At 41.7% G+C, this 12,173-nt stretch overlaps 1 protein-coding gene across 11 annotated transcripts in view; it reads right to left on the bottom strand.

Annotated features, from left to right (window-relative positions):
- The window catches only part of ARHGAP26 (Rho GTPase activating protein 26), a 477,291-nt gene that overhangs the window by 352,214 nt on the left and 112,904 nt on the right, over positions 1 to 12,173 (bottom strand). For all 11 annotated transcript variants that reach the window (XR_009213838.1, XM_032158217.2, XM_032158220.2 and 8 more), the window contains exons 5-6: positions 9,696 to 9,797; positions 793 to 903 (exon numbers count right to left, since the gene is read on the bottom strand). Coding sequence is in view for 10 of the 11 variants with exons in the window: in XM_032158217.2 (XP_032014108.1) it covers positions 793 to 903; positions 9,696 to 9,797 (213 nt within the window). In the remaining variant the exon portion in view is untranslated. The remainder of the gene's footprint in view (positions 1 to 792; positions 904 to 9,695; positions 9,798 to 12,173) is intronic.

Below are 12,173 nucleotides of genomic sequence, written 5' to 3'. Positions count from 1 at the left end.
CTGGAAAATCCATGGTCTGCGAGAGTTTTAAATTGAGGTCCATATACTATTTTGGTGTTTCCATGAAGTCCTCCTGCTGTGGATTCTCCACACCAGTGCCACACCCAGCAAAGTGGAGCGGCACCATGTCCAAACGAAACCACAACCATGCTGGTGTGGCCTAAACTAAAGTCAGGCTTTTTCCCACAATGCAATCTTCATGTTCACTGGGACAGTGTCCAAGTCTAAGTTCCATCATGGTCCACTCAGCAGAGTCTCCATGCTGTTCTGTTTATAACAAATCCACGTGGGAAATCCATGTGAGAAACTTTATATAGCATCTTTTAATACCTGAATGGGGTGAGAAGGGGCTTTGAACCAGAGGGTAAAAAGAGAAATGTACTATGTCTGTGGGTGACTACTACATCTGAATTATTTGAGGAAGAGAAGAAGGGTAGGAGAGAGGAGGGAAGTTAAGGTATAATCACTATTTCATGGCAAGATAAAGAACCCCTCCCCTCTGGACTCCCATTTCCACTCTGTCCACCTGAAAATCATATGGCACATCACTGGGTAGCTAGAAGAAGGAATGACTGCTGGACGCTCTATCTCCATTGCTGTGTGTTGTACAGGAATGGCTGCTGGGAAGAATCCAGGGCAGCCAGGCTCACAAAGCACTGATACTTACAGAAGGGACAGCGTCAGGGCTGCTCAACCTCTTCATCGACAACTTAGAGCATTTTGTAATCTACTACTAGTTAGAATGAGGGATGAATATATGCGTACAACATTAAACCCTGAATATCTACTTACAGGCTCCACAAACTCAAACATCTTTCTCTCTTGGACTTCCTGCACCTTGAAGACATATTCCAGGGATACTTCATAGAAATGCTGCCGGACCAGGTCCACTTGGCTGTCTGCCTACAAACAAGATGGAATTTAAGAGAAAAATCATGTCACTACCCAAGGATAGCATTCTGAAAGCAGGTCAGAAAAAAAAAATCTTGAGAGATAATTTTCAAAAACAAATCAAATAGCATTACACAGAAGAAGAATAACTATAGTAACTATTTCACTATGCAAAAGTATACTGAAACATCATATTACACAACTTAAATACATACTTTTTTTAAAACAAAAAAAGCTTTCTATGAGATTATTGGTTTAAAAAGGTAAATGTATACAAGGAACTCAAACAACTCAACAGAAAAAAAAACCCCACAAATAATACCATTAAAAAGTAGGCAGAAGATCTGAATAGGCATTTCTCAAAAGAAGACATACAAATGGCCAAAGGGTATATTAAAAAACGTTCAACATCACTAATCATCAGGGAAATGAAAGTCAAAACCAAAATGAGATATCATCTCAACCCAGTTACAATGGCTATGATCAAGATTAAAAATAGCAAATGCTGGTACGGATGGGGAGAAAAGGGAACTGATGGTGGGAATGTAAATTAGTACAACTATTATGGAAAACAGTATAGAGATTTCTCAAAAAGCTGAAAATAGCACTACCACATAATCCAGCAATCCCACTACTTGGTATTTATCCAAAGAAAAGGAAATCACTGTATCAAAGGGATACCTGTACCCCCGTGTTTATTGCAGCACTATTCACAACAGCCAAGATATGAGGTAAACCTAAGTGTTCAATGGATGACTGGATAAATACACACACAGACTGCTATTCAGCCATGAAAAAGAATGGAATTCTGTCATTTGCAGCAACATGGATGGAACTGGAGGTCATTATGTCAAGTGAAGGCACAGAAAAACAAATATCACATCTTCTCATTCATATGTAGGTGCTAAAAAAGTGGATCTCAAGGAAGTAAAAAGTAGAATGATAGTTATCAGAGGCTAAGAAAGGGGTGGGAGTCAGGCGCCGTGGTTCATGCCTGTAATCCCAGCACTTTGGGAGGCCGAGGTGGGCAGATCACGAGGTCAAGAGATCGAGACCATCCTGGCCAACATGGTGAAACCCCATCTCTACTAAAAATACAAAAATTAGCTGGGCATGGTAGCACACATGGTAGCTACTCGGGAGGCTGAGGCAGGAGAATCGCTTGAACCCAGGAGGCAGAGGTTGCAGTGAGCCAAGATCACGCCACTGCACTCCAGTCTGGCGACAGAGTGAGACTCTGTCTCAAAAAAAAAAGGAGGGGGTGGGGGGGTGGGGTGGGAAGGATGAAGAGAGGTTGCTTAATGGGTACAAAAATACAGTGAGATAAAAGGAATAAGTTCTAGTATTTCATCACACAGTAGGATGACTATGGTTAACTGATGTATGGTGTATATTTCATAATATCTAGAAGATATTGAATGTTCCCAACACAAATAAATGATAAATGTTCGAGGTGATAGATACCCTAAATACCTTGATTTGATCATTACACATTATAGGCATGTATCAAAATAGCATACATGCCCCATAAATATGTACAATTATTACATATCAATAAAAAAGGTAAGCGGGTGAGCCAAACGGACATCATATTAGCCCAAATAGCATGTCACATGTTAAAAGTAATCAAATCTAACAAACAAAACAGAAATAAGAATAATGATAATGGTTACCTGAGCACTAACTTTGTGCAAGGAATCATGCCCATAGCTGTACATACATTACCTTATTTAATCCTCATTAATTTTAGTTATTTAATCTTCACTAAATTCCTAGAAAAGCGATATTATCTGTATCTCTAACATACAGGAAGAAAATATAATCCATTGACATTAAGGAACCTGACCAAGGTGACACAGCTAGTATAAGGCAGAGCTGGGATTTCTGTCCTGGTGGATCTGCCGCTAAGGCCCTTGGATCATCCTGAAACCACCAGTCTCCACTGTCTCCCCATACCCTGGGACAACCTGGGTTCCATAGGAGACAGATTCTTACAGTGAAAAAGAAATTCCTGCAGAGCCATCCTCATCTAGACCTTTCCAATACACAAAACAAGCTGTCAGAGGGCAGGGAATCTCAGAAACGGCCATGGGCCATGTTCACAGAAGTCTCAAATACTTTCTTTGTGATAAGAACAACAGTTTACTCCAAGCAGGGAAATTTCAACACTCCCTCTCAATTTCACTTCTCCCTCTGTGTGTCCAGGACAGGCCCACGAGCGGGTAAAATTGAACCACTGATCTGGGATCTGGCACCCAAGGAGAAACTCCATGTATGGAGTTGCAAGATGCTATGCTGGGAAGTACCTCAACTCTCACTATAAAGCTCTAAACTTTTCCATAATGTGTCTGTGTCAAATCATTCCTTCAAAGCAGATAATTACACTGAAAGCATATTTCAATGACAAAACACCAAAGTGAACATATATTTTTGATATAAATGAATATCCTGCCAGTAGGAAACAAAACACTGTTTTCCTTAGAAATGACAGTCAGAAACCATTCTATAACACCCTTTACTAAGACACAGCTCCCAAAGGCATATTTCTTTCAGTGTTCCTTTGCCAACATTCCTACAGAAGAAACTTGGAACAGACTCCTACTTCCATTATACCAAATACAATATACTACTTAGACATCTTAAGAGCTTAGCAAATCATCTATCCGTTCCACAATCATGAGCAAAAAGAAACTTCCTTCATAGAACTTACAGCATAGTAAAGAAAAGAGGCATTAATCAAATAAGTAAGTTAAGAGAAAACTACCAGCTCTGGTAAAACACAATATGTTATAAAACACCCCGAAAGAATATATTCAAGTCTCTCATGCTAGCAACTTCCTCCTGCAGCAATGGACATTCTCACACTCAAAAGCCAGTCTGCTGAGTAACTGCTGGATCAAACCAATCTGAAAGGCTAAGACTGGGGGCATTTTCTAAGGCTTCCAAGCAGGGAAAGGAAATACCTGAGCCCTGATGAATCTTTATTTGCAGACAGGTTTCAGAAGGTCCGGCTTCTCACCACCACCCTCTGCATCGTGTGGCTGCTTAGACAACTGGGCTGATATGCCTTCCAACCGGGCTCCTGCTGCTAAGCCCCATGTGTTCCTGTAGCCTTTGATCTTCTTGTAGCACAAACCCAACACGCTTACATGGAGAGATGCATCTACTCCCGACCACCCCACACACCTCAAAGCCTCTCTCTGCCTGGGCTTGCCAACTGACACTGCAAGTGGAGGGGGAAAACAGAAATCATTCTGAAAATCTGCAAAGGCAGGGATGAAGGATCCAGAAGGAAATTCCTATGAGGAAAACAGAACTGACTCCCACATCAGAGAGCTGCCCAAGTGCAAGCTCCAGTGCTACAATGTCCTAGCTGGTAAGACCTGCTCAAGTCATTGATCTTCTTTAGAAGATGGAGATAATATCAGCCCTTGCTTCTGAGTAGAGTGTTTCCAAGAGAAAATGGGCCAAATGATGTAAACCATTTAAAAACTGGAAAGTGTCCTGTGCATGTCGGTGGTTGCTGTCACCACGCACTGCAGAACACAGGGGTCTCACTTCCTGCTCTACCCTAAACCAGTCACATCATCTCTGGGCTACTACACTTCTCTCCTAACTAGTCTCTCTGTCTTCATTCTCTCCCTCTGTCCCAATCCACTCTGCGCCCAAGAGCCAGAATATCTTCCTTAAAATCTAAATCAGATGGTCTCATGGCCCTTCAAGGACTTCCCATGGCCTCTACCATGGTTTGCAAGACCCTGTGTAATCTGCCCAACCCTCCAGCCTCACCTCCTCCCATCCTAACCCACTGTCACCATGCTCCAGCATGGTGACATGAGTAACTGCTGGATCTCCTTCCTGTCCTCTAACAGTCCAAACCCCTTTGTTTCCCACAGCCTTTGCATCTGGTGTTCCTTCTGCCCAAAAACCTCTTCTCCTAGATAAATACACATTTTAACTTCAACATACAGTAAGAAATACTTTTTACATTATGAATCAATAAACACACATTTATAATGGTTAAGTGCAATGCATTTTCATATATATATATATTTTAAGATGGAGTTTCGCTCTTGTTGCCCAGGCTGGAGTACAAAGGCACGAATTCGGCTCACCACAACCTCTGCCTCCCAGGTTCCAGATATTCTCCTGCCTCAGCCTTCCCAAGTAGCTGGGATTACAGGCATGCACCACCATGCCCGGCCAATTTTGTATTTTTAGTAGAGATGGGGTTTCTCCACGTTGGTCGGGCTGGTCTCGAATTCCTGACCTCAGGTGATCTGACCGCCTTGGCCTCCCAAAGTGCTGGGATTACAGGAATGAGCCACCGTGCCAGGCCTCGTATTTTTTATTCTATTTTAGCCTACCCTATTGCATAACCCAATAATTGTGATTTTGCGACACACTTACAACCTGAACAAGATTGTCCTGGCCTTTCATTAGCTCATTCCTTCTGGGCTCAGTTTAAATATTACCTCTTTAGGAGACGCTTTCATTGACTACATTATTTTAAATAGGTTACCAGGAAATCTCTGTCTCATCTCCCAATTTAAACTCTTATCTTTTCCTTTCTTGAGACAGCGTCTCGCTCTGTTGCCCAGGCTGGAGTAGAGTGGCATGATCTCAGTTCACTGCAAACTCCACCTCCTGGGTTCAAGTGATTCTCCTGCCTCAGCCTCCAAAGTAGCTGGGATTACAGGCGCATGCCACCACATCCAGCTAGTTTTTTTTTTTTTGCATTTTCACTAGAGACAGGGTTTCGCCTTGTTGGCCAGGCTGGTCTCAATCTCTTGACCTCAAGTGATCCACCCGCCTTGGCCTTCCAAAGTGCTGGGATTATAGGCATAAGCCACCGTGCCTGGCCTATTAGACTACTGGAATATAAAGTCCATGAGAAAAAAGATCTTGTCTAATTTTTTCATTTTTCTCCTCCAGTGCTCAGAATGGTATATGGCCCATAATAAACGTTCAAAAGATGCATGCAGAATGAATGAATTGATCCCCACGTGGCCATCAGTCAGCACCAAAGGCATGTCCCGTCAGTGACCCAGAACTAAGAACAAATGCATAACTCAATGCATTCCCAAAGGAAAAGGAAGAAGAAATCCTAAGTGGAATGTTATGCTTCTCTTGCCAATGCCCCAGAATGGTGTGGGCCACAGAATCCATCACATCCTTGGGCCCCCTGCAATGGAATTATAAGCCAGGATTCCAACCCACCCTGCAGACCGCTCAAGACAGTTTCCCTGCCTGCCACTTGAGAAGCTATAAATCTACCAGCTTGATTAAACCTGTCAACCATTCTGTGCTTCTTGGAAAAGAGACTTCCTCCTAGATTGTAATTTCCATGAAAGAAGATCATTCATTTCACTTTCTACAAAACACCCAGTGCCTGGACAGACTTTTGCAGAAGCGTCCAATAAGTATTTGTTGAATCAATGACTACTGTTTTTGAGGAGAGCTTTTTTTACCATTCAAAACTATGCATTTGTTTAAATCATCCACTAGATGGCAGTGCCATTCCACATCACTGCCCTGTAGTTTCTACTTCCAGGGATCTGGGGATGGGCTGGAATTTAAAAGTATTCCGTGCAGAACCCTGCAATCAGGGAACAACTCTGGATAATCAAAGTGGAAGTTTCATCAAAGGTGTACCAAGTGCTCAACAATGTTCCTAAAAGTTGAATTTTTAATAAATGTGAAGAAAATGATCACTACATAGCTGAACACCTTGAGCAAAACACCCAACCCCTACAAGAAACTCAGTTCCTTCATAAAATGTAATTAAAGAAAGTTGAAATGGATGATCACTAAGGTCCTTGCCTCTCTCCAATTCTATGTCATGACACTGGCACTAAATAACAATGGTCAGCAGGCAAGAGAGCCTCACCATCCCTCCCCAGATAGAGACGTAGAAAAGCAAACTGGGTGAAGGGAAAGGGCTGCACAGCCGGTGCTGGAGTTGACTCGCTACCACTAAGCTATTTATCCTATCTGAGCCTCAGTTTCCTCATGTGTAAAACAGAGTAATAACGACACCTATACCTCTTTGGGTGAGGATTCCAGAAGATTCCATGTAAAGTGCTTAACACCATACCTGGGCCATAAATATGCATTCAACAAATGTTTCCCTACATTATAGTTGTTATTGATATGGTTAGTGGCAGTAGTAGTATCATCACTGTTCTTTTTTTGTTTGTTTTTTGATTTTTGGTTTTTGGGTTTTTTTTGAGAGAGTCTCACTCTGTCGCCAGGCTAGAGTGAAGTGGCGCAATCTCAGCTCACTGCAACCTCCGCCTCCCTGGTTCAAGTGATTCTCCTGCCTCAGCCTCCTGAGTAGCTGGGACTACAGGCACCCACCACCATGCCCAGCTAATTTTTGTATTTTTAGTAGAGACAAGGTCTCACCATGTTGGCCAGGATGGTCTCGATCTCTTTACCTCTTTAGTGTTAGATTTTTATACAGTTTAATTTAGTGCAGGTACAACTAAAAAGCAATGCCTGAGAACTGACCTAAACAGACCAGAACCTGCAAGATCTGCAACCCAATCCCTACACTCAAAGTACTTAGAAAGTGTGACTAGGTCAAAGGCAAGAACATAAAGGACTATAATAAAAAAGCATAATGGAAAACATTCACTGAAATACAGAACTGTCAAAGTCAGGAATAGTGGCATCCAATTTGAGAACAGAAAATGGAGTGGAACAGGCCCATCATAAGGATATTTACACATTTTATATTAAATATACAATACTTTATACTTGAGCAGCAGTTATATTTGCCTTCTCATGCATAACATAAGTAGGACAGGTATTTCATGAGTATTTAACAAATAAAGGAAATAAAGCTTTAGAGAATCTAAGTAATTTGCCCCAGGTCACAGAGTAAATACACAGCAGAGAAGGTTTTGAGGCAAGGTATCCTCTTTGCCTGCCCAGCGTTCTGGTCCCTACACTGTGGTAATTCAGAGGACATTCACAGCCTTAAAAGAAAATGCTGGACTCATTCCAGACCAAGTCTGCAATATTTGACCACGGAGACAATGGATCTGGTGGAGAAGCACCTTTGTTCTAGAGAATGCCATGCCTACAGGGTAACTGTGCTGTGGGCCTCCCGGATTCAGTAGGTGCTAGAATAACCACACACCTGCTCAACTCTGAATAATCTGAATATCTGTACTAATGATGCATAGTCATCTAATCCATAATTTATACCTGTTTAGAAACTGGAGAGCTGGGCAGACCTGGTCATTGTGAAGCACAGCCAAAAAGCTTTTCTTTAAATATAAGTTAGTTTCCAAATCCTAAATGCCAAGTGATGCCAGAAGAATAACTAAAAAGTGAGGGTATCATGACAGATTCTAAATGGAATCCCATATTTATCATGGATTATCTGTGTCTGTGGGATAGTGTCCATATCCTCATGTCAAGTTGGGATAGCCTTTGTATCTCGTGAAAATAAGATTTTTTTTTTTTTTTTTTAGGTTTTTCAATCACATTTGACAAGATGTACCTGAGTAGCTATGCCACTTCAAGAAGCAGTTCCTCCGCTTTTGCTTCTTTTTCCCTACTCAGGCATAAGATCTTCAAGGATAAATTAGCATTTTCTAATTTGTAAAGCACACACCAAATAGTCAATGCTGTTTATTGGCTGGCCAAGAACTGATCTGCAAAGTCCATTATAAACCTTTGTTGCTGCTACAGTTGTCATTGTTGTTGAGTAATGGTCCTCATCACTACTCTAAAAACTGGATTAAATACTCATTTCAAAGCAGAGTTCTGAGAACACCACATTCCTATCCCAAGATGTGTAACCAATTGTGGTTGGGAGGGGATTAAACTCCACCATCTCCGGAGTTACTTCAACCTTTCAACCTCTGACTCTACTGTCCTCATATGAACTTTCACCTAACAAGAGTACTGGCATGGTATCTGCTCAAAAAGAATTAAAATTTAAAAACAAAGGCCGGCCTGGAAGCCACGGTAGCCTCTTTTGGCAAAAATATCATGAGAGAGGTCAAGCAAACTGTTGAGTAAAATAAGATGACATTTTTAAAGCCAAATTTGAGGTTCCACGAGGAAACTCCCTATCTCCAAGAAGCATAAACTCCCTTAACATGCCAATCTTCATGAACTAAGTAAAAATGGTCACAGCTCTATGGCTGCGATGGCTCCATCATTTTTCTTTCCAAGTGAACTACCTTTTAAAAGATACCATGCAAACCCAGAAAAACCAAGCGCAAATTTAAGAACGTATTTTCTTGAAACAACATTACCAAAGCACAAAACATATACAGGGCAATAAAGCACTGCTTTAAAAAAAAAAAAAAAAGAAAGAAGACAAATGTCAAGTGCTGGTTGAAATAATGAAAAAATTAATATTAAGGAAGGATAACCAAAGTGTTTGAGATGCTAACGTTTCAAATCACTGATAAAAGGCAAGAAGTCAAAAGGTAAAGTAATAGAGGGCAGAATTAAGGCCAAGGGTGAGAGAAACAGGAAAAGAAATGTCAGTATGAAATGGAAGACATCTAGCAATCAGGGCAGCCCAACAAGGAGGTGGTCATCTCGGCCAGCAGTGTGTTCCACCTTGACAGGTGGGAAAGCTACAAAGGGTGGGGTGGGAATGGGAGGACACAAAGGCAGTCCAGGCATCAGGCATTGGATGAGGGATCAGGAGCAATCCCCTGGCTTCTCAGGTCTCTTCTAACCCTAAGATTTTCTAGCAAATAGTAACCAGCACATATCCACAGCATCATGTACAAAATGAACACTTGATTCAGGATACTAATAAGGTCTCTTACCTCCTGAAGCTGAGATTCTTTCTTTTTGGAAGACAAATTCAAGTGTTTTTCTAAGATGCCACAATACTTTTCTGTCTCTTTGTCATACTTCTTTTTGGCTTCCTGGCAAAAAAAGAGAAGAGAAAAAGAAAAAGAGTAACACGTTGCAGGAATAAAAGCAGCCTCCATCTCTCAAGATCCTTCTGCTCAGAACACAGATGATGACTCAGCTCCTACTTTTCAGGTAATGCCCATTAAATCCTGCAGCCACCCATCAACAGCCCACTGGGTATGAGTGTCTAGCAGAGAGGCACCAACCAGTACAAGACCAGAAATGAGGTAAATACGAATATCTAATGGTGGCAAAGCCAAGATTCCCCCTCTAAGAACTTTGTGAAACAGAAATTTCTACTTTCTAACTCACAACGATATTCAAGTCCAGAAGGCGGCCAGGGGTTGGGGGCTGGGGGGCAGCAGCAGTGGGGGTACCTATGAAGCTAACACCAAGGAAGGAAGATCTCCTTACAGCTTGAGTGAGACAAGTCTAGACTAAGGCTGGATCCAGCCTTAATACTGTCCAAAAAAACACTTCTTGGTATGTAAACCTAAATATCTCTTGACACTTAATATCACATGCAGGTCTTTAAGCTGAGGAATAATTCAAAACAACAATATTATCTTCACACAAATTTGTTTACCGTGGCACCATTTATGCTAGTAAAAGAAAAATAAAAGCAGCAGCAGCAACACAACTTCCAATGATAGCGTTTGGTATAATTAAAGTACGGAACATCCAATAAGCATAACTAGTCATTGGAAAACTAGAGAGAAAAGTAAAACAGCATCATATAAACTTGCTGTATCCTATATAGAGTGTGTCTACCTATGGACAAAGATGAGGTGGGAATTTACTTATATGCAAATACCTGAGTTATGGTAATGGGGTAACAGTTATTTTTCTCTTCTCTTTAAGAAATTATTAGCCGTATTATTGTCTTCAAAATGAAAAATAATTACCATAATTAATCCCTGTTCCCCACCACTGAATCATTGGGTCACTATGGTTCTATTTCTATCTCCCATTTGACAGATAAGAAAACTTGGATCCAAAGAGGTGAACTTGTAAAAAGTCACGGAGAGTGACAGAGCTGGGATTGGAGCCCAGGACAAAGTGCCTCCAAAGCTCATGTTCTCCACCACAGCTGAGACAGATTGTCACAGGCAGTCTGCCTTCCTTCCACATTCCAACGGGGAGAGCAGGCAAGGAAGCTGGAAGAAGGCTGGCACTGGGCTGATAAACAGGATCAAATTTACTAACTGGGTACATTATTCCTGCTTTTGACTCATGTGGAACCCGAACCCACGGGATGTTTTTCTGCAAGTCCAAAGCCTAGAAAAGAAAAAATATTTTCTGGCCAAATAAGCTCAGACACACCTCTTTATTCCTTTAACAAATTTATAATCAGCAACCACTCCGTGTAAGGCTCTACTTTAGGCACCAGAAATACAAGATAAAAATGGTCCCAACCCTCATGGTAGAAATGTTCTAGTAGGAGAACCATGATTAACCAGTAAACAAATAATCAGCATAATTATAGACTGCTGCAAGTGCTACAAAGGAAATAAACAGGGCGCGGTCACAGAGATTCTTTAGATAGGGCACCCAGGAAAGGCATCATCTGGGGAAGGGAGATGTGAGCTGAGACCTACCTGTTAAATACAGAAGGAGCACAGTAGAGCCTTCTAGAGCAGAACCATCAAGTGCAAATGCCCTGGGGCAGGACACTCTGAGCCAAGAAGCCATCACCCGGAGCCTGACAAGCTCCGCCATGTCAGAATACCACTCATCTGGTACATGCTCACAGAGTGGGCAGAATAACCATATATCCATTTTAGCTCACATATACTCATTTCTATGAATCTGAGTTTTGCTTAGAAGACTGCTCACATACAAGAACAATTAAACATTTAGCAGCAAATGAAGAAAAAGCCTGAGGACACATTACTCCTTCAAATTTGAGGAGGGTACAGGCAAGAGACTTGACTCAAGCAATTCTTTTCCATTAGTGAAACCAGCAACTTTGAACTGGGGCTCCAACTCCAAATGCTACTCACATGTATCCGCTCCCACCAGCCTTATCAGCAACCCCAAAAGGATAATCCTGGTCCCAGACAGTCCAGCTGGCCAAAGGTGAGAAAAGGCCAGGGAACATGAGTCACTGGCATTCTGGGACATTCTGGCAACTTGTGCCTCCACATTCCATGTTTCAGAGGACACCCAAAGTTAGAGAAAAAAATAAGGAGAAAGGAAAGCCGTTTCTGTCCTGAGAAAACAGCAATAAGACCTCTGCGGCAAAAAAGTACTACAGCTTAGATAATGTTCTTAGGATGGGACAGTATGTCCATTACTCAGGACACAAGATGGTTTTCACCTTCCAGAGAGTCTACTGTGGGGTAATTAAGTCAAGGATTGAGTTAGAATCCTAAAATTTATTCCCA

Source organism: Hylobates moloch, unplaced genomic scaffold, assembly GCF_009828535.3.
Source record: "Hylobates moloch isolate HMO894 unplaced genomic scaffold, HMol_V3 SCAFFOLD_6, whole genome shotgun sequence".
Classification (NCBI taxonomy): Eukaryota; Metazoa; Chordata; class Mammalia; order Primates; family Hylobatidae; genus Hylobates; species Hylobates moloch.
This window is presented reverse-complemented; position numbering and strand designations above follow the sequence as displayed.